Below are 22,500 nucleotides of genomic sequence, written 5' to 3'. Positions count from 1 at the left end.
GGCTGCGTGGCGCCATATGCTACTGCCTTTACCCTCTCTCTCTCGCTCTATTTCTCTCGCTCTATCGCTCTCTCTCTCGCCCTCTCTCTCTTTCGCTCTCTCTCTCCCTCTCTCTCTCTCCCTCTCTCTCTCTCCCTCTCTCTCTCGCTCTCTCTCTCTCTCTCTCTCTCTCTCTCTCGCTCTCCTTCCTACAACAAACCGCCTCCAACAGATGCAGGCACGCCATAATTTCCATGGCTGAGTCGTGGCGGAGGAGTTAAAGTTGTGAATTAACATGTAGAAGCCATTACGGTGCGATGATGATACCCATCTGTGCCGTTCCTAGGTGCCACTTAGTAAAACTGTCGCCGTGACAATGGCAGTCACGGTAACAATGTGATGCTGGCTTCATCAACCCGTGGCCTGTGTGCGCGATCTTCCGTGGAGTGGCTCCTCTGATTTGAAGATTTATTTTGTGCGCAGAGTTTTTGACGGGGCAGTTGTTGCTGTTCTTCAGTACTGTGAAGTGTGTCTTGATGGGAACAATCCATTGATCGTTTTAGGCTTTCTGTTGATCAAGTGGTCACAGAATTGATTTGAACAATTTGCATGTTTTTGCATTTGTTTTTACACGTACAATGTGACAATCCCTTTACCCTACGCTGTCCTTCAACAAAGTGGGTGACATTACACGCCTCACTGGCGGACTTAGTTTTGTTATGCAAACGTAAGCAAAGTAGCATAAGTTTGGTTAATTTATTGTCCAATGCTGTATGAAAATGTCTGTCTGTGTACGTGGGTTTGCATGTGTATGCATACGTGTGCGTGTGTGTATGTCTGCATGCGATGTAACAAAGCATTGTCAGGAAAGCAATTAGCATCTCAACCCAGGACATGCTGGTAAACAGATCTGATGGTGTTGTGTATTGTTCCCATGTTGGGCTGCAGGAATCCTGTGGTACTAGTAGGCTGGGGATGTGGTAGGGGCTCTATGTGTTGGCCTTTGTCACGATTATTAATGGTCGTTTCACATTAACCTCAACATGCTAATAAACTTCCACAACGTCCCTTCTTGCCCAAATAACCCAGGTGATGAGGTTTGGCCTTGCACGTTTGTGTGCAATTGCAAGAGAGAGAGAGAGAGAGTGTGTGTGTGTGTGTGTGTGTGTGTGTGTGTGTGTGTGTGTGTGTGTGTGTGTGTGTGTGTGTGTGTGTGTGTGTGTGTGTGTGTGTGTGTGTGTGTGTGTGTGTGTGTGTGTGTGTGTGTGTGTGTTTGAGAGTGTGAGTGAGTGTGTGTGTGTGTGCGTGCCTGTGCGTGCAAGACACTTTCACCAGTGCGAACATGGCCACCATCAACACGATCACCTCAACAAACACATAAGCAGCCCCCCCCCCCCCTCTCCCTTCGCACACCCGGACCAAGATTAATGAAACTTCAACCGTTTTTAATTAGCACAGCTGCAGTCATCAATTACGGGCGCCCCACCTCAAATACAAATATTTTTATATTTGAGTAAAAAAAACACACACAAAAGCTGAACACAGTACAGTGATTGTCTGGGTGCCCCCCCACTCCCCCCCGCCAACACACACCTTCTATCACACTTAATGGCATTATAGTCTGTTTCGGGGGTCTCCTTTTGTATTTATGTCTATAAACTGCACAATATACAATGACAAGGACAGAACCATAACAACAGAACATAATGCATTACACCTATGGAGTTTTATAATGTGTGAATGGAAAGTCAAAGGTTTACATTGACTTTTTCTCACGCTTTTACAAATCCATGGGTCAGATTATCCGAACAGGTTTAACGTTTAGCCATCAAGTCTGGTGGGTCTGCTTGTTCTCAAACATATTCAAAGAGTAGCCCTCTTTATCACTTAGCTATGCGACTTAAGGTCTCACACACACACGCAGACACACACACACACACACACACACACACACACACACACACACACACACACACACACACACACACACACACACACACACACACACACACACACACACACACACTCACACTCACACACTAATGGTCTGCCTTAATGTATGTGTTGAGGTATTGTGAAAATAAGCCAGCCGCGCTCCTCTGGTGATGGAGCATAATCGGTGTGTGAGTGTGTTTTTGTGCGCGTCGGGCCGTCCGTTATGTGCGGCGCGCTGCAGGTGTGGCTGCGGAGCGGAGCGGGGAAGCGCGTTAATGAACAGGCATACCTGCGGCCCGCCGGAGCCATGCAGGTGGGCTGCCCTGTCTGTGGTCTGGTGGGCTGTACCGTGTCATAAAGAATACCAAATCACAACGGAGGACGAGAGAGGGAAACAACAGCGAGACAAAAGTCACCGTTATCCCCGACGCAGTATTCTCCCCAAGCCCTTCTACCTTTTGTTCTTTGTGCGTGTGCGTGTGCGTGTGTGTGTGTGTGTGTTCGTGTTCGTGTTCGAGTGTGTGTGTGTGTGTGTGTTCGAGTGTGTGTGTGCGTGTGTGTTCGAGTGTGTGTGCGTGAGTACTGCGTAGCCTTTTTGACTCCTTCATGGAGACTTATGTTAACGGTTACTTCAATACATTTAGTCATGAAGAATAATAAACTCCCTTCTATCTCATTAAGACACACACACAAAAGCAAAGCCCCGGTTGAAATGGATTTGATTTGCATGGAACAGCGTCTCCTGAGCGAGCGGGCCGCGCGGGGTGGGTCTCTGCAGTTACTCATGTTTGATGCTATTTGACTATGAGCAGCGGTAATAACAGAGCAAGTGAGGCAGCTTCGTGACTTTAACATGTGCAAGGCTCCTTTTTTGGGTGTGTTGGGGGGGCAGGAGAAAGTGGGTGCAGGTGGGGGGATGTGTGTGTTGTGGTGAGGCAAGAGACGTTTTATTTTTATGGCCGCACGCGTGGCGATGCACACACGCACACGCACAAGCACACGCACGCACACATATACATACACTCGCACACACACACTCTTATACACACACTCGCACAGACACACTCATGCACACACACACATACACAGATACACACACATGTTTGTATCCCCTCGGAGAGGGCTTGGGAAACTTCTTGAATATTTTATGAACCTAAGGAACCCCACCTCTGTCTCTCTGCCCTCCTCCACACACACACACACACACACACACACACACACACACACACACACACACACACACACACACACACACACACACACACACACACACACACACACACACACACACACACACACACACACACACACACACACACACAGGACACACAAGCGAGCGACACGTACACAAAAGCGCACAACAGAAATAATATTTTAAATGCAATCATTGTCAAGCCCAAACAATGTCATTTATCAAGGGAGCGTTTGGGACTGTATAATAAGTTTCACATTATTAATAACATTTTTCATCCTCTGTCAGCCCTATCTGATTTATGGCACGCGTTTGATCTAAGGTGATCATTGAATTACAATTTCTGTAATAAGAGAAAGGCTGGACCAGGTCTCTGCTTCTGCCCAGTGGAGCATGTGCACACACACACACACACACACACACACACACACACACACACACACACACACACACACACACACACACACACACACACACACACACACACACACACACACACACACACACACACACACACACACACACACACACACACACACACACAGGCCTGAAGCCACATCGCACGGTTATTATGCGAGACTCAAGACAAGACGCTGCCCGGGCTCAGTATTCTTACAGTAGCGCGCTGGCCGAGCGAGCCAATTTGCTAAACATCCGTGGGCTACACCAATGAGCCTGCTTACCTAATTTACAGAAAATACAGGGGGCTAGGTTAGGCGGCAAGGGGGGGTTGGACCGAGGCCCCTGTTAATTAGATAAGGAACAAAGCTCATTATTCTAAAATGATATTGAGCCAGGAGAGTACATAGGAGCGGCCGGGTGTGGGCCGTGGTAATGAGACGGGGACGCACACGGAGAGACGAGGTGCCCAATGATTAACAGTCACACCGCCCTTTGACGTATAGACTCCGGCTTCGATTTGTATCTTTATTTTTTTATTATGACGTGGTCACCGATGCACTTTATATCTACCTCTCTGTGTCTAATCAGAATCCAATTCGCAGGAAGCACTCCCAGCGCACTTCCTCCCGCAGTCCTCCCTGGTGCACCCACCCCCCACCCCACCCAGAAAACCGCCAGAGATGTTTAAGTGGTGGTTGCGGCACAAACCATTTGAAACTGACAACAATGCATAGAAAAGGTTTATTTTGAGGCAATTAGACAGTGCAACACACACTGACTATCAGCCCAGATCGGATGGAGTTGTTTGTTTAGTGTTTTTATCGAACAAAAAATCTTATTTTGAATTGTTACTTATTCGTACTTTATTTATTTGTGTATTTATATTTTTATATTTTAGTTAGTTTTTTTGTTCCTGGCTGCTTGGTCCGGCGCCACACCTCAAGCCCCCTGGGGGTGAGGAAGAGGATGCTGAGCTCTATGTTAGACAGAGGATGATCAGGTTGTGAAGGGTGGCTCTGGTTTTGGACGTCAGACCGCAGGAGGGGCCCGCTTCCCACCCAGACTCTCAGGCGACCGGCGGGCCCCCCCGAACTGCGATCAAACTCCCGCCTCAGCAGCGGCCAGTGTTGCCGTCGGATTTTAGTCACGCACTCCAAAAAAAAAGATAATTGGCTTCATCCCACTTTCTTTTCCCCTTCCTCCTAACCTTCTTCCACTCACTCCCCTGTCTGTATTTTTTTGCCCGCATAACGCAAAGACGTACGATCACGCTGGCGAGAAGAAGTAGAAAAAAGTCCAACATAAATATTTTCCCGGCACGGCAGCAGTGGCAGGTGAACCTAATGAAATTCCGCCGGTGTAATTTGATTTACGAGGCGCTAATGCGAGCAGATATTAGAGGGAGAAAAGCGACGATACGGCTCCTTTACGCTGTATTTAAGGGCTATCAGAGGCCTGATAAAGAGCGCTCCGTCCTCAGAGCCCAAGCCCCCGAGAGTTATTGTCGCCCAAATTCATATTGATAGTAATTCTTCCTGGCTCAATTTAGTGCCGGCAATATATAAATATGGAGATAATAGATAATTTTTGGTGCCTACTTCCGATCATGATGGTGATTTTGGAGACGAGGGATGGGGTGGGGGGGGGGGGGGAAAAGGAAAGAAAAAAAAGTGGGGGGAGGGGGGGCTGGAGGGGTGGGTTGGTGTTTGGGTGGCGGTGAAATGAGGAGGGGTTTCCAAAGCATCTGGGTGGCTGTAATCACAGCTGGAGTAGAGCTGGTGAAGGGGGTAAGGGGGAGGTTGGGTGTAGTATGTGTGTCAGGAGGAATAGGGGTGTCTGGGTGGGGTATGGGGGTGGGTGTGGGGGGCGTTTGACCTGCCAATGACACACAAATCAGACCCCTCTACCCCACCCTCCTCACACTTTTCCGGGGCAGCTTTTATCACTCTCTTGATTTGCAGTTTTTGAGTGAAAAAATGTTCTGATGAATAGAGGGAAATTCATAAAATCCATTATGACTCTAAATTAGTCGGGAAGGATCGCATCCAACACTCACTCACATGCACACTCACACTCAAACACACACTTGCACAAACACACACAAGCATGCATGGACATGCAAACACACACACATGCGCACACACACACACACGCACGCACACACATATTCGTAGTTCATTCCAAGCCCCTTGTACAGCATTGAGTTACATTGTTTTATTGGAATTTTTTTTTCTCCTCTGGTAATTTGAGCAAGTGTTCAAATGTGTGGCTTTGCATGCACAATATTTGGTGCATGTGTGTGTATATTTATATATGTGTGTTTGTGTGTGTGTATGTGTGCGCCCAGCCCAGGCGCGCCTACATGGGGTAACTTCCCATCCACACTTTTCGGCTCTGTGTGTGCATGTGCACATGCACTCTTTTGCGCACCTGCGTGTTTGTTTATACGTGTATTTTTTAAGTGTGTTTAGACCTCGTGAGCTATGGCGCACAATAAAAGCAGGCAATAACATGGCCTGCACAGGGGGGACCTGGCCTTTGTGGCCACAGAGAGCCTCCTTACCCCGCCTCCCTTCCCCTATACTGCCCCCGTCCCCCTCCCCCGCAGCCCCCTAAGTTATGGGCTGAATAACGGCGGAACAATATTAAGATAACATTTCCCGACTGTTTGTCGGGCGGAGGGCTCCTTCACCGCGCTTTCATCACGTCCACCGTGTTCATTAAATTGACAATTTGTATTTGGCCTACAGCGGGATAAACAGCGGCTTATCTGATGGGGCCTCTTCTTGTATCATTTATTTCATTATCTCTCTCTCTCTCTCTCTCTCTCTCTCTCTCTCTCTCTCTCTCTCTCTCTCTCTCTCTCTCTCTCTCTCTCTCTCTCTCTCTCTCTCTCTCTCTCTCTCTCTCTCTCTCCACCTTCCTCCCTGGATTGAAGGTAAATATAAATCTGAGGCAACATCTTTGTTCGCTGCTAGTGTTTATATTGCAGTCATATGCAGCAATGGACTCCTCTTTTCTCCTCTCTCTCCTACTCTCTTCCTCTATCACTCTCTGTCTCTCTCTCAGTGGAGGTCTCTTTACAGTTCTCTTCAGGGCACATATGGCATCTGCATGGTGCTGCATTTTTATTTTACTCACTTCACTTTTTTTCGTTGTTGGTCGGCTAGTGTCTCAAACATACTAATCACAACCCCAAAAAACGGAGAGACCCCTTCTCGTTCTGTTCTGGCCTCGCTCATCCACTGACTCAAACACAGCAGTGGCGGGCCTCAGCCCAGCATTAGCCAGGGCCGACGGACACCGGCAGCAGAGCTCTGTTCATTTAGAAGGTAGTGTGGAGCCATCCAGCCAAACTGATTAAATTGTCCACTGAGGACATTCACTACAGTCTGCAGCGCCCCCCCCGCCCCCTCCACTCCTGACGTTTCCTTCAGCTTTGGATGCCTATAGCCTGGGAAGCAGGCCTGTCATCGGGCCCGCTTTGAGCGCAGCAAGAGACGCACATACGGCGGTGACTCTTTGGGTCTCCGCGGCATCTAATCTTTATTATGTGTGGCTTGAATTTAAACCAACACGGCGCTTGTGTTTAATCGGGTTACAATTGACTGCCAGAGCAGAAAGACCATCCTCCATCCCCACTCACGCGCACGCACGCACCCACACACAAATGCATAAACGCCACAAAACCACACATACACGATGCATCCATAGGTTCCGACCCAGTCAGACACCATTTAGGTCTCCCTCAGTCTTCCACCAATATGTGGAAGAGCTCAAGGCCAAAAGCATTTAATCTTGTTCGGCTAATTTAGTCTGGATTTAAGCTGCCGGGCTGAGGAAGTGCAGAAGTGCAGTGCAGTGATGGAGGAAGGGGGCGAGAGAGAGAGGGGAATGAGGGGAGGAAGGGGAGATGGAGGGAAAGATAGAGAGAGGGATAAAGACAGAGAGGCAGATGGAGAGAGAGAGAGAGAGAGAGAGAGAGAGAGAGCAGGGGAGGCACTGAGGAGGATGATCCATTCTGACCCTAGTGAATGCTGTCATGTTTCCGCCTCTAGGTAATCTCTCTCACTCACTCGCTATTTTGCATGTGAAAATGCTCTCCTGACAGTTGCATATCAGATACATTTTTTCTCTCCCTCGTCTTTTTTCTCTCCCCTCCCCTCCGCCTCTCGCCAAATAAACAACAGACTTCACTTTGAAGTTGTCTGTTTGTGTCAGTTTGGCTTGAGGCAAGAGCTTGCTCTCTCTTTCTCTCTCTCTCTCTTTCCCTCTCTTTCTCCCTCTCTCCCCTCTCTCTCTCTATCTCTGTCTCTCTCCCTCACTCCCTCGATTCGATCTCTCTCTCCCACCTCCCCTCTTCTCTCTGTGAACCTCGTGCTGGAGTGTGAGTCCAGTCGACAGGTTGTTTTCCCCCTGCCTCAGCCAAACACAGACACGAACCACAAACCCTTTGACTGTTGAGTGAGCCTTTAAAAAACACTCGTCCGGTTAACTTATCCAAAGGAATGGGAGTCGACGGCCCTTGTCACTGAGATTCTAGGGTCCTGCACCCTAATTGCACCAAATGAACAAAAAGACGACCCCCTCTTTGTCATCTAAAAATAAAGGTGTGATAATTGTTCCCCCCCCGATTTTTACAGTTTTGTGAACAGTGCCACATTTGACCACCTAGGGGGCGCTGGTGCAAAGTGGTGATGATTGTGATGCCTTTACAGCCCTTATCTGCCTATACATACACATTTATGTAACCGCGGGAGTGAATTGTGGGACTTCGCATGGTGGATGGTAGCGATTGTGATCTGTGAATAGGCTGGTTTAGCTTCCAACCCGACCCCCCCCCCCCCCCGCCCGAGCACATATCTCGTGCACGCTCTCGGTGTGCACAGCAAACCTGGCTATTCAAGGCACATCACTCACGCCGATGCCTCCCATAGAACGAAACTATAGAAAGAAAGGAAAAGAGGTAGGTTACGGAGGACGAGAAACAGGGGGGAGAGATGCGGGAACGCGGAGCGTGTTTTGATACGCTCGTGTTGGTTGCCCCCGCAGTGGCCTCCGCGCGTCAGGGGGTTCCACATCAAGCACATTACCAGACCTTCCTCAGATCTCCCATTTGTTCTTCCGATTTCTCCTTTCTTCTGCCATGCTATTTATCTCCCCCCCCCCCCCCCCCTTTCTCTCACCTCACCCCTCCCTCGTAGTGCTTCCTCTGCTTGTCCCTCCCTGTGCCTCGTCTCACTCTCCTCATCTCTCAGTGTTTCTCCTTCTTTCTCTCCCCCCCCCCCCCCCCCCCGCACCTCTCCCCTCCCACATCTCTCGCACCAAGCCTGGACGCGAAGAAGTCGTGAAACAACTCCATCGTTGCCTTCCCTTCCCTCCGTCCCCTCCCTCTCTCCCCACCTCGTCCCGCCCCTCCGTTCCGCCGTGTTCGGAGACGCGATGCATGTGCATGTTCCGGGGTGAGTGGATAGTGATGGGGTTCTGACAAGATCGAAGCTCTCGCGTCTGATCCCGTGGGAAAACAGACAGCGAGGGGACCTTCCCACTTAGGCTTACAAAATCAACCAGCCAACCTCACACCCACAGCCGCCCCCCACCCCAAGCCAAAACTCTGTTCCCACTCCTCCATCTCCTGCCCTTCTCTCCGTTATCACCCTGTTTCTCCCCTCCCTCCCTCCCTCCCTCCCTCCCTCCCTCCCTCCCTCTCGGTTCACTCTCTCCCACGTCAAGAGCTGTCCGCCCGCCCGACTTCTGCGATAAACAATGAGCTGTTTAGCTCATAAAGCAGTGAGTGTCGCGCATAATGTTTACAATAAAAGATAGCATCGCCACACTCATCTTGTTTACCCCTCTCTGCTGGTGGCATGGCGACGAGCCACACTATAAATAGCGCGCGCCACAGACGTATGTATATATCTGTTGCCCAAATAAAGTCTCCGCAAGTAGCGGCTAGGAGATGGAAGCAAATAGTCAGATGGGGAGGAGAGAGAGAGAGACAAAGGGATAGTTAAAGAAGCCCAGCGAGAGATAGAGATGGGAGATTTCCAGAGGAAGAGAATGAGCGAAAGCTAGAATCAGGGAGGGACGAAACCTATAGTCAGGGAGAGGGGGATAGTAAAGGCGAAAGAGGGAGATAATCCAAGGTAGATAGTCGGAGAGCTAGAGAGATATTCAATATCATTCATTTCTTTTGTGATTAGAGTAAGGTGATAAAGGCGCCATTTTAAACCGGGGCCGTGCTGTCCAGTAAACGAGCCTAAAATGTCCCCTGAAACACGCCCGCGCCTACATTCATCTCCATGGAATCACACGGATGGATGTGGACGCCACCTCTTCCTCTTCTTCTCTCTTTTCCCCTATTTCATCTCTCCTTCTTCCCTCCATCACTCCCCCTCTCTATCTCCCCCCCCCCCCCCCCCATCTCCACCTCCACCCCCTCCCCCCATCTCTCTCCCCCCTTCTCTTTGCCCCCTTTTCCCAGTAAGGAAGATGTATGAGCTTGAATTATTGATTCAGACGCATGCTACATGCCGCTCGCAGTCATTATTTGTTCAGGTGAGTGTCGTGCGCGCTCGCCGTGAAAGCGATACCACGGGGATTAAGCGACACAATCAGGACTTAAAGACAACCGGCCTCCCGAAAATAACAAGGCTGCCGCAGCAAGACGAATGCGGCGCCACAACCTGACTTCATTTGTTTATGACTCGCGCATTAGTCATTCCCGCGGCTAAATTCTGGTCGTATGTGTGCTGGGGGAACGCAGGGGGGGGGGGGGGGGTTGGGGGGGTAAAGATTAATTTGAACACAGGCGTTCTTTTGTTTTTTTCTCTTCTTTTTTTTATGACTTAAGCGTTGTTTGTTATGCTGTTACACAGCCCTAACTGAGAAGCGGGATGGATATTTGGTTCCGTCGGGTCCCCTCGCACATGAAACACTATAAATATCTGGAATTTAAGCATTTCAGCGCCACCTGGACAAGCACCATCACAAGAGTGATCTCTTCCTTTATTTATTAATTTCCTTGTTTAGTCATACTTAGTATTTGTATTTGTTCTAGTACAGTCAAAGAGCGATAGAGCGAGGTCCGCAGAAAAAGCCGTGGGGTTGTGAGACGTGGTGGAGGCAATATGTAAAGCGGTGGGGTTGGGGGTCCGGGTGGGTGGTGAGGGTGGTCTGAGAGGGTGGTGGTGTTGCAGGGGGGGGGGGGGGGGTTAAAGTGTTTTTGGCTGTTCATTTATCCTTGAATAAGTGGTCAGGGACCCCTGAACAGGTGAACTCCTTACCCGCCCCCGCCCAACAGCCCTTTCGATGCTTAATTGTGTGTGTGTGTGTGCGTGTGTGTGTGTGGGTGTGAACCGTAACAGAATTTCTCCGGTCTTCTGGGGACCCCGGACGCAAAGCGTAGCATAAATGGAGAGGGTGGCCCCGCCTTCTCCTCTCCTTCAGGCCCGACACTAAAATCAATGACTGCTTATACAGACATGACAAGCCTCCCCCCGAAACCCCACCACAGCCGCTACACCCACAAACCCCCTTTTTACACCACCCTCAACCAGCGTAAGCCTCGCCGTTAGCGGCACGTGTGTGTGTGTGTGTGTGTGTGTGTGTGTGTGTGTGTGTGTGTGTGTGTGTGTGTGTGTGTGTGTGTGTGTGTGTGTGTGTGTGTGTGTGTGTGTGTGTGTGTGTGTGTGTGTGTGTCCACCATCTTTCACAGTCCTGTCTGTACTTAGATTTTATAGCTTTTAGATTTTTTTTGCTGTGGGACTGTTAAATAACTCTTTGTTTCTCACTCTCTTTTTCTCTCTCTCTCTCTCTCCCCCTCTCTCTCTCTCTCTCTCTCTCTCTCTCTCTCTCTCTCTCTCTCTCTCTCTCTCTCTCTCTCTCCCTCTCCCTCTCCCTGTCCCTCTCCCTCTCCCTCCCCCCCTACCCCTACCCTCACAGGAAGTTTGAGTGTGGCCTGTGCGAGCGCTCCTTCGCAGAGAAGTGGGCGCTGAACAACCACATGAAGCTCCACACTGGGGAAAAGCCCTTCAAGTGCGCCTGGCCTTCCTGCCACTACGCCTTCCTGTCCCTGTCGGCCATGAGGGACCACTACAGGACGCACACCGGTGAGACCGGGGACCCCGGGGTCTACACACACACACACACACACACACACACACACACACACACACACACACACACACACACACACACACACACACACACACACACACACACACACACACACACACACACACACACACACACACACACACACACACCCTTCAGGTTCCTGGTGGTTAAACCCAAGCCTGAAACCCGTTTGAATAGTTTATTTGGCATCTGGTGGTTTCGCCCTAATCCAAAGCGTTTATTTTAAGGGGATACAATTATTGCCATTTGTTGTGGATAGTAGTATAAGATGTTTCAGGTAAAAAAAAAATGTGGGGATTATTTATTTTATTATTGATCACTTTTGAGTTTTTAGTAGGACATTAAGAAGGGAATTCTCCACGACAAAATGGCTCAGGCTATTGCTGAGGCCGGCTGGGGAGGGAAAGGTTAAGGACTCCCACTGCACCCCAGGTCTCTGTAGCATCAGGGCAATCCCTACCAGCACTACCACCTCCAAACCCTCCACCACCCCCAGAACCACCACCACCACCTTAATCACCACCACTACCACCTCCAAACCCTCCACCACCCCCAGAACCACCACCACCACCTTAATCACCACCACTACCACCTCCAAACCCTCCACCACCCCCAGAACCACCACCGCCATCATCACCAACACCAAAACACCACCACTACCACCTCCAAACCCTCCACCACCCCCAGTGCCACCCACGCTATCACCCCCACCACCAGCACCACCACCACCAGCACCCCTCCTCCCTCTCCCCGATGCCCCTCTAAGCCAACGACAGCAGCAGCATTGTCGGCAGCCTGCGGTCCTGACAGGCTGACTGAATAGCTGCTGGAGAGACTTCCATCCGTCATGGCCTCGGTGTGTGTGTGTGTGTGTGTGTGTGTGTGTGCGTGTGTGTGTGCGTGTGTGTGTTTATGTGTTTGTTTGCGTGCGCACATAGGTGTGTGTTTGTGTGTGTGTATGTGTTTCCGACGTCCCTCAGACATGCTGGATATCATTTTCAATGTGTTTGAACAGTGATGTAGTGTCAAGGCGTCCTCCAACATAATTAGACGTTCTTATTTTCATTTGTTTTCCATCCCGCTGCCCCCCCCCCCCCCCGTCCCCCACCTCCCACACCTCCCCCACCCTCCCTTCCCATCCTCCCCCTCTCCTCCTCCAACGCCATCAGTAGGCCCGTATGACTCCCATCACATACCTGTCACCCAGAGAGATGCATGGAGAGGAGGGGGGAGGGGGCGTCATTGTATACGTGTGTACGTGTGCGTGTGTGTCTGTGTGTGTGTGTGTGTGTATGCATGCATGCCAGCGTGGGTGCGTCGGTTGGAGACAAATGCAGACAGGATGACGGCAGAGATTGAGGTGTAGGCAGAGAGGGAGAGAGGGAGAGGGGTGAGTGATGGAGGGAGAGTTAGGAATAGAGCGGATATAAGAGGAAAGCTGACAAGCAGGAGATGGATCAAAAGATGAAGAAAGACAAGGGGTAGAAGCAGCACCAGCAATAGACTCGGATTATCGACGGCCAGAAAACATAAACGCACAAATGCATCTCTGTCCGCTGTGACAGGCCGGTGGTTCTGGATGCTCCGACGCTTTCCGGCGGAGACGGTCAGCCCCCTGCTGCCTGCTCACGCCTCTACAGGCCCGTCTAGAACCATGAGACGGGGGCTGCTTTACGTGCGTGAGCGGCAATACTAATAAAAAACCAGCGTGAAAGTCAATGTTGAGGACTAATTTGTCCCCTCGGCAGGTCAGTGAGTAATAGATTGATGTGTGGGCGTGTACGTTTGTGCATGGGTGTGCACGTGTGTATGTGTGTGTGTGTGTATGTGAGTGTGTGTGGCTTGCGTGGCCTTTGTATGATTAATAAGAGGGGGTTGTATAGTGGAGTCCACCTTTAACGAACACCGATCGTCTTAACGGCAGGAGAATGCTGATTCGTGTGCGTGTGCGTGTGCATCAGGGCGTGTGCGTGCATGTGTGTGTGCCTCTCTACGTCCTGGGACCCCACGTCCTTTTGGTCCGTGTAAAAGTCCCCTCATGCCTGTCCCTTGCATCGCATCACAATGCCAATACCCATGCGGCGGGGCAGTCTCTCCTCTCCCTCATTGTCGGTCGACCCAACCCCCCCAATCTCATCTGCTCTCCTTCCTCCTGCGTTTATACCTACATGTGTCCCATTTTACGCCCCTTCACCAGATTCATTGTTCCTTCCTGATTTGTGTGTTTTTTATGCTAATCACGCTGCGCACACAAATACCAGTCTTGTCTCGGGACTCGAAGGAGGCACAATGTAGCGATGTGTGTGTGTCTGGGGGAAGGGGTAAGGGGAGCGGTGGGGGGGACGGGGGGAGCGTGGTCATTTGTAACAGCTGATGAATGAGGTGACTCAAATAAATAAATAAGTGCTAGGCGTCCGACCCGCCCAGCTTTTCCCAGGCTACCGAGCGCACACACGCACACACACACACACACACACGCACACACACGCATGTGAGTGTGTGTGTTTGTGTTTCAGCCTGTTTGGAGGGAGGCGGGAGGAGGGGGGTGGGTAAGGGGGCCCAAGCGACAGGGCCACAATTGATTTCCTCATTGCTTCAGTTTGTCGCTTAATCTGGCGATATGCTGATAAATCTTCGCACTTTGTCAATTAATTTCCCTGAAAAATGAGGCCCAAAATGGCGAGCACATCAATACAGCGGCGGATTCCGTGTCAAAAAATTAAGCGGTAAAATTAATTGCCCTCCCATCCGCTCCTGCTAAAACATAACTAATGAGGGAGGCAATTATAGCTGCATGCAGACTCCTTCGGGGTTATTTAAAACACAGATATAGACACACAGACACGTGCACACACACACACACACACACACACACATGCGCGCACACATGCAAAGAGAGGTTGTATATTTTGACTTCAAAGTTCTTTTATTGTCTTGCAATAAGGCATATTTCATTGCAGTTGGGGGAGGAGGCCCATCGCTGGAACAAAAGAAGCGCTGAGCCAAAATGAAAATTACCCAAAGTTGAAGGGTTTTAAGTGTCGCCACATTAGTAACTAAATAAGTCATTTTTAAATATAAGTACATTTAAAAAAAAAAAAAAACGTAGCCGGTACTGTGTTGTGGGTTTGTATGTGTGTTTGTGGCTTGAGTGTTTGCCTGTGTGTGCGCTTGTGTGTTTTCCTGTGTGTGTAAAAGGTGCTAGTCTGCCTGACCTGTGTTTATTTTTGAATGTGAGTGGTTTCCCTGCGTTCCCCTGTTGAAGAGAGAGCGAGAGAGAGAGTGTGTGTGTGTGTGTGTGTGTGTGTGTGTGTGTGTGTGTGTGTGTGTGTGTGTGTGTGTGTGTGTGTGTGTGTGTGTGTGTGTGTGTGTGTGTGTGTGTGTGTTTGTACACAACAGCATTTGACAGGGTCTGGGGCCTCTTTAGGTTGCTAGAGCTTCTGGCGCTGACAGCAGCACGTCACCTCCCCTCTCCCCCTTCATCTCCCCCTCCCTCCCCACACACACATCCCCCTACCCCATCCTCAACCCCCCCACCTCCTCCTCCTCCTCCTCCTCTACCTCCTTCTCAGAGGGGCTCACCACCATCCAGCGAGCAGATGAAAAGCACACGTGTAATTTATCGCCAGCGTTTCCTCCTCAAGAATAATTGTGGGGACCGCGACCGGGCCCAGGGATCGATGGCTATGGATTTTTTCTTCTTCCCTGCGGTTGGGTCTTGTAGTGTGGGGTGTAATGAGAGATGGAGAGGCATCGGGAGAGTGTGTGTGTGTGTGTGTGTGTGTGTTAGGATGGGGGCAGGGGGGGTGGTGTGAGGAGTGGTTTGCGGTGGACTATTATGGCCATGAGACCTTAGTAAGTCCTGCCGGTTGATGCTTTAATGGGGGTGAAACTGGGATGTGTGTATTTGTGTCTGTGTGTGTGTGTTATAAACGTATGTGTGTTCCGCTATTTTGATGCGTTTATTTATTTTATTCTGGGGACCGGGATTCAGGACCTGCGAGTGGCAAACACGTTCTAGTTTTGCGAACAAACGCAACTTTTATTTTGTATTTTCTCCCTCTGCTAAGTGGCACGCCATTAAAAGCCCTCTCACAGTTGAGTGGCTCTAAACGCCCTTAATAGAGGAAACTTCATACTGCTTTGTCTCAGTGGACTCAGGGAAAGCTGTTATCGCTGCCAAATAAAAAATAGGCAAAAAAGGCTCAGGCAGTAGCCGTGCCCAGCTGTGGGATGTCAACCAAATGTATTATCAATGTGTAGTGAGAGCTGGAGTACAAAATTCTGCTTTACACGAATAGCTAAGTAACGGTTACTTCGGTGTCCCCCATGCGCGTGCATGCATTCGGGTCCCTGTGTGTGTGTGTGTGTGTGTGTGTGTGTGTGTGTGTGTGTGTGTGTGTGTGTGTGTGTGTGTGTGTGTGTGTGTGTGTGTGTGTGTGTGTGTGTGTGTGTGTGTGTGTGTGTGTGTGTGTGTGTGTGTGTGTCTGTGAGGGTGACGGTGTGTACGACCATGTGGAATGCTCACAGATGCCCATGCACGCTAGTCTCAATACACAAGAGTATGTCTATTCCTATGCATGACAAGAGTGAGAGCCATAAGAGAGGGCGAGAGAGAGAGAGCTAGAGAGAGAGAAAAGAGAGGGAGAGAAAAATAGAGAGAGCGAGAGAGAGAGAGATAGAGAGAGAATCATAATGTGAATTATGGAGCCAGATGTGGAGGAAAGAGAGAGAGTGGCAGAGATGGACGGAGAGAGAGGAGAGAGGGAGGGAGGGAGGGAGGGAGAGAATGAGAGAAGGGTATATGAAAAGAATAGCAGGGGGGGTGTAAGAGCACCACTGCAGCTCTTCATGCGGCCCCATCTGGAAGGCATCGCCCCCAAATGAAGTTGTACAAAACCATCCCATTGATAATAAAGCTAATTTTTATGGCTCTGACAAGTATGTAATTATGTTCAGCGGTGCTTTTCAGATTTTATCACAGTCAATAAACCACACTGGCAATTTCCCGTCCCCATTTGACATATTTACACGCATCCATCTGATCAGGGGAATTAGTTAGCGGTGAGAGCTCAGACGGGTGTACACTAGTGATCTGTGACTTCTGCTGCTCTCATCTGTTAACCAACTAGCCCTGTCGCTCGGCTCCCCTCTCTCCCTCCCTCAATCCCTCTCTCCCTCCATCTCTCTCACTCTCCTTCTATTTCTCTTTCACTCACTCCCCCCCCCTCTCTCTCTCTTTCTTTCTCCCCCATTCATTTCTTTCACATTTATCCCATCTGTCTTTTGGTTTTTCCTTCTTCATCTCTGTCCCTCTTTCTCATCCCGCACTTTAATGTTCTTATTCTATACTCGCTCTCTCGCTCTCTCGCTCTCTCGCTCTCTCGCTCTCTCGCTCTCTCGCCCTCTCCCACCCTTCACGCAAAAAAATGTCCATCTTTCTTAGACCAAATCTGAAGTGTCGATCCACTTCTGCATATGCCATTCTCCAACTGATCTGAGCACCTTTTTTGCACCAATCCCCCCCCCCCATCGCCTTCCAGGTGAGAAGTCCTACCTTTGTGACCTGTGCGGCTTTGCGGGGGGAACCAGACACGCCCTCACCAAACACAGACGGCAGCACACAGGTGAGTCAAAGACGTGTCAAGAAGGCAAGAAGACAATTTGTATTCCATCCACGTGGAAGTCTGTTCCCGGGGCATGCACAAACCTCTGTCGCTTTCCATGCAGATTGACATGTCATGATATCCCCACATTTAGTATTTTATTTCAAACAGACTTCACGGGCTCCTTCACTATCACCTATGAAACACGCGTATGCTGGGTAGACGCCCCCCACCCGTACGCAGACACGTTGTCACTGGTGTGCACGCATGCCAGCATGGATGACTGAGCCTGAGAATGTCAGTCATGTCACTTATCGCCACCATGTCGTGTTGTAGCTAGTGGAAATTAAAGTGATGGACGACTAAAACCGTAAAATTACAATAACGTATCGCAGAGGGGTGTATCCACTATGAATCAACAGATTATCTTGTCAGGAAAATGTATGTTAATTGTATTAATATCCATCTCAAAGTCAGCTCGTGAAATCTGTTTAAAAGAAAGGAAAGGATTTGGAGGGATGTGGTCTGAATCCCTGTTCTTACTGAATCAAAGTCTGAAATGGCATCATTACTGTGTGACTGTGACTGACCTGGTTTGCCCACTTCAGTGTTCACATAATTAATTTGCCTTGAAGGAATAGAAGGAAATTGATAGTCTGAAATTACACAAAATTGCAATGGATTTTGTGCAACATAATTTGTCTAATGCACACCTTAATAATCGATAATAATCGTAAATGACAGATTTCTGTTGTCCAAACCTTTAAGTTCTGCCCCTGAAATGCCGTGGCCACAAGTCTGATTTGTGTTTCACGGCAGGGCGGACATGGACGGAATACAACCTTTGCGTTTAATCGTGCTCCTGCGGGGTGACCAAGCTGCAGAGATTTGTTCAGGGTTAACTAGAATCACGGCATGGATGTGTCTACCTCGACCGTCCCGGCCTCCTCCGTGCTGACACGTGTCGATGTGAATAGCGCCGCGTGTGGATCAATCTGCCCTGCGACCTTCCTTCCCTAAATGTTATCGACAGATGTGCACCGGAGTGCGCTTCTGCTGTTAGTATTGTAACCAGATGTCGAAGGGACACATACACACACGCACGAAAAACACCCCAGCTCATTGACCAATATATCCGTCTCCTATCCCGCCTTTTATCTGTTTTTCCTACCAGGGGAGCGGCCGTTCAAATGTCACCTCTGCAACTTCGCCTCCACCACTCAGTCCCACCTGTCCCGGCACAAGCGCGTGCACACGGGGGAGAAGCCGTACCGCTGTCCCTGGTGCGAGTACAGGTAAACGCCTCATTGAACGCCCCCGGTCCCACGCATGGAGGAGCTGATGGTGCTCCCTGATGGAAGCCCGTGATCAGAGAGCTGATGGCATCGGCTGATGGGGAGGACCGGGTGGGGGTGTGAGTGTAGTGTGTGTGTGTGTGTGTGTGTGTGTGTGTGTGTGTGTGTGTGTGTGTGGGTGTGTGAATGTGTCATGTGATTTGGCGGGGGATGCTAAGGGGCTAGGGGTGTGTGTGTATGTGTATGTGTGTGTGTGCGTGTGCATCCCTGTGTGTATGTGTGTGTACACCCCTGTGTGTGTGTGTGGGGTTGTGTGCGTTTGAGTGTGTCTGAGTCTGTGTGTGTGCGTGTGTGTGTGTGTGTGTGTGTGTGTTGGAGGGGGAGTGGGTGGACAGGTCTAATCTCCACTGCGTGGCTTCGTCTCATCACTCTGCTATCATCAACAGGCCTAGCCAGACCCTTCCACGTACATACACACATGTGCAGACACACACACACACACACACACGCACACATAACAGCATCACTGTCACTGGCAGGTCCCTGTCATTAAAACACCATCATACCACATCAGTAATTACACAGGAAATTGTCGGTGAAATTGAAAAAGTTTTGGCCGGTGTTGCACATCTCCATCTCTCCATTTGCCGTCTCCATCTATATCTCCCTCTCCCGCTCTCCCTGTAGCTCTCTCGCCCTCTCTCCCTCTGTCTGTCATTCTGCTCCTCATCCTCCCGTTCTTCCTGGGGTTACGACAGCAGAGTGTGAAAGGGAATGATCTAAAACCCATCATTGGTTTTAGATGTACTCTCCCTTCCTTTCCTTTATCCTTTCCTTTTTTTCTGCTCTCTCCATCTCTCCTGCAAAGTCATTTCAGAGTGCCGCGCACCTGCTCCTTGTGCCTCACGGGCCACCATAACACGACTCATTTCATTTGTCCTCTTTTATGATATTTTATTTTTGGAGGGTGTCGTAACTTATAATATGTATAAATATATATAAAACCCCGCCGTGCTGAAGAGGTGATAATTATTGCGATCAGGGCCATTATTTTGTGATTATGAAAAGATGATATCACCTGGCTTCTAATGATGTGGCTGGACGGCGTGCTTTGGGGCAATACTTAAAAGAAGTTAAAGTCCTTCTCCTACGTGTTAGTGACTCATCGTGGGATGATTATACGGAAAAGTTTGGTACGGGAGCTTTCTCTCTGTATGTATTTAATTTGGCTGAATGACCTCAAAGATTCAGCCAGGTTAGGGACCGCCCCCCAAACGAACCTATTGGACCTGTAGCTCATCACGGATATGATTGCTCTGGGCCGTGACAAATCAAAGGGCAAAGTAGAAGGCTAATAAACATTTTGTGGGTTGCCAGAGACCATTGATGCTTGGAGGACAGGGGGAGGGGTCATGATGTGGGAGTGGGAGGGGCTATGGTAGGCATGGGAGGACCTGTGGTAGGCATGGGAGGACCTGTGGTAGGAGGGGGAGGAGCTTGGGTAGGCATGGGAGGAGCTGGAGGGGTTGAAGAGAGTGGGATGGGGTGTGGCGTGGGAAGTTGTCTGTCCGTGACCATGATCTAGTCTCGCCACTTTCTCTGTCCGTTGTTTCAAAATAACATACATACACGTTCCAGCCATGTAGGTTTTAATATAATTTTGCCAAGGCACTGCTTTAATGTTTACCTGAAACCATCCGAGTATTTAACGCCTGGTTGACTAAGACTCTTCTCATTGACTTACATCTTGTGAACTATTGCCCTGCCCAAAATCGTGTTATTTTAGTGTTAATTATATCGATGTCTTATTATGTCACTATTATGAAATAATAGCATAATGCAGAAGAAAAACTGGCGTAAAACCCTATGTTTTTTGCCTCTCACCCCAACCCAGTTTATGAATGTTCTGCTGCGTTTCTTCATGACGTAGCTACAGAGGGGGTACTCTCAAACCATAGTGTAGGTGCAGATTTGTGGGAGTTCGCCCAGTTAATGTTGACGGCCTCGTCGAAGGAGGCTTTACATTCTTGGACGCTTATAACATAATAGTAATATAACTCCACGGTTTGTTGTGCGTTTCACAATGCTCAAGCTTTAAAAAAAGCTTAAAAAGAAAACTGGCCCGGGGCCGTGCCGAACGAAAAAATCCTCCCTCTCCTTCCTAGAACTCTCTAGATCAGGGGTCACCAACCTTTTTGAACCTGAGAGCTACTTCATGGGTACTGAGTCATACGAAGGGCACCCAGTTTGATACACTCTTCGGAAATACCAAATTTGCTCAGTTTGCCTTTAGTTATATATTGTTAATATTGATTAATGACACTCATCTATGTGAAGGCACTGATCATGTTAATGATTTCTCACAATAATTATCAACAATGACTTAAAAAAGGTGGGAAAGAGTTGTTCAAGAATGAGTTGTGCTATTTTCAGAACAGGCCTGCGGGCGCCTCATGTGGTCCTTGCGGGCGCCCTGGTGCCCGCGGGCACCGTGTTGGTGACCTCTGCTCTAGATAAAACGCTTTGTTTGTTAGATTCCATGAATTTCCAAGGGGTTCATTTAGTCTTTAACACTCTGATGAAGTATCTCAACTCCCTCCGAATCCCAGGTATTCTAACTGAGATATGACTCCATTTGTGTTGAGTCTTGGCCAAGCCTCACGCGACAACATTATAATCCTCATTGTTATCATCATTATAATAGAGAGGAGGACATCGGGGCCCTGTGTGAAGTGGAAGCCGTCCAGCATAGCGTTTCTGTTTACCGCTACGGTTTGCGGTGGTATTTGCAGTGTCAATTGAGTCCCGTGGAAGGGATCATCTCGGATCAATTAGGCCTGGCGATAAGCCACTTAAGTTATCTCAATCAACACGGCTCCCATGTGGGCCTCCTGAAACTGCCTCTGACGGATCGAAAGGCCCCCACATGCGTAGACAGATACACGAGACGAAGGCAGCAGTGATGTCTGCGAAGAGCGGGAAAAAACCTCTCCGGATGACATGACTCCCTCGCAGTCCAGAGGTATTTCAATTAAGCGCATATCCTTTTCTCCGACTCGCCTCTCCCCGTTTATGCATGCCAAACCTCGCGGCTTCAAAAGCGACAATTTCCCTTTTGGCATTTGAAGAAAAAGGCACTCATTAGTAGCAGGGAGATGGCGAAAGACGGGCTCTAATTGATGCCTAGCGGATGACTCTGCCCACGTCTCTGTCCACCGAGGTCTGTTATTTATTTACCTGAACGCCTTCCCCCCCCCCCCCCCCAGTTCAGTCTTTCTCTTCCTGAGACGGAGCGCTTTCAGTTCCGGACCGCTCGCTTTATTCGTACCTTTCCGGTGAATAACGTCGGTGTCAGGAAGGCCGGGCGACTTTGAGGCGGAAGGTCGGGAAAGCGGGAACGAGGCACAAAAACACTGAAAGAAACCGAAAGAGAGTCGAGACGTTAATGATGATGACTGGGCCTCCTTCTTCCAGCAGTTATCGCGACGCCCTCCCCTCTCCCCCCCCCCCCCCCCCCCCCATCTTAACACACAAAACACAAAAATACACACACACACACACATACTTAAATTCTATTCTAACGAAGCGCTTCTCAATTACACCTCTGCCATTACCATACGCTCGTCAGAAGATGCGAGAGAGAGAGCGAAAGAGGGAGCGAGGGGTGGGGGGGGGGGGGGGGGGGGGGGAGAGGGATGTAACAGAGGCAGGAGACTGAGGGAGCGCCGTCTCAGGCACACGTCAGCGCCGCAGTGGCCCCGATTCCCGTGGCGCGGGCTGGATGGCGGGGGGGGGGGGGGGGGGGAGAGAGGAAGTTTAAACAGCGCAGGACTAATTAATCGACGTGCGGCGAGAGGAAGGGGCGCCGGGCGTGGGGCCCTCACCGACTGTGACACCTGCTCACTCCTAAACGCACGGTGTGTTGTTTTAATATGACAATTACTTCATTACC

At 49.7% G+C, this 22,500-nt stretch overlaps 1 protein-coding gene across 1 annotated transcript in view; it reads left to right on the top strand.

Moving 5' to 3' along the window:
- The window catches only part of znf407 (zinc finger protein 407), a 121,359-nt gene that overhangs the window by 73,184 nt on the left and 25,675 nt on the right, over nt 1-22,500 (top strand). Inside the window, exons 6-8 of the mRNA XM_056602016.1 lie at nt 11,453-11,619; nt 17,191-17,274; nt 18,428-18,548. Of these exons, the coding sequence (XP_056457991.1) occupies nt 11,453-11,619; nt 17,191-17,274; nt 18,428-18,548 (372 nt within the window). The remainder of the gene's footprint in view (nt 1-11,452; nt 11,620-17,190; nt 17,275-18,427; nt 18,549-22,500) is intronic.

This window comes from Gadus chalcogrammus, chromosome 11 (assembly GCF_026213295.1).
Source record: "Gadus chalcogrammus isolate NIFS_2021 chromosome 11, NIFS_Gcha_1.0, whole genome shotgun sequence".
Classification (NCBI taxonomy): Eukaryota; Metazoa; Chordata; class Actinopteri; order Gadiformes; family Gadidae; genus Gadus; species Gadus chalcogrammus.
The sequence above is the reverse complement of the archived record's forward strand: the minus strand, read 5'-3'. Positions and strand labels throughout refer to the sequence as shown.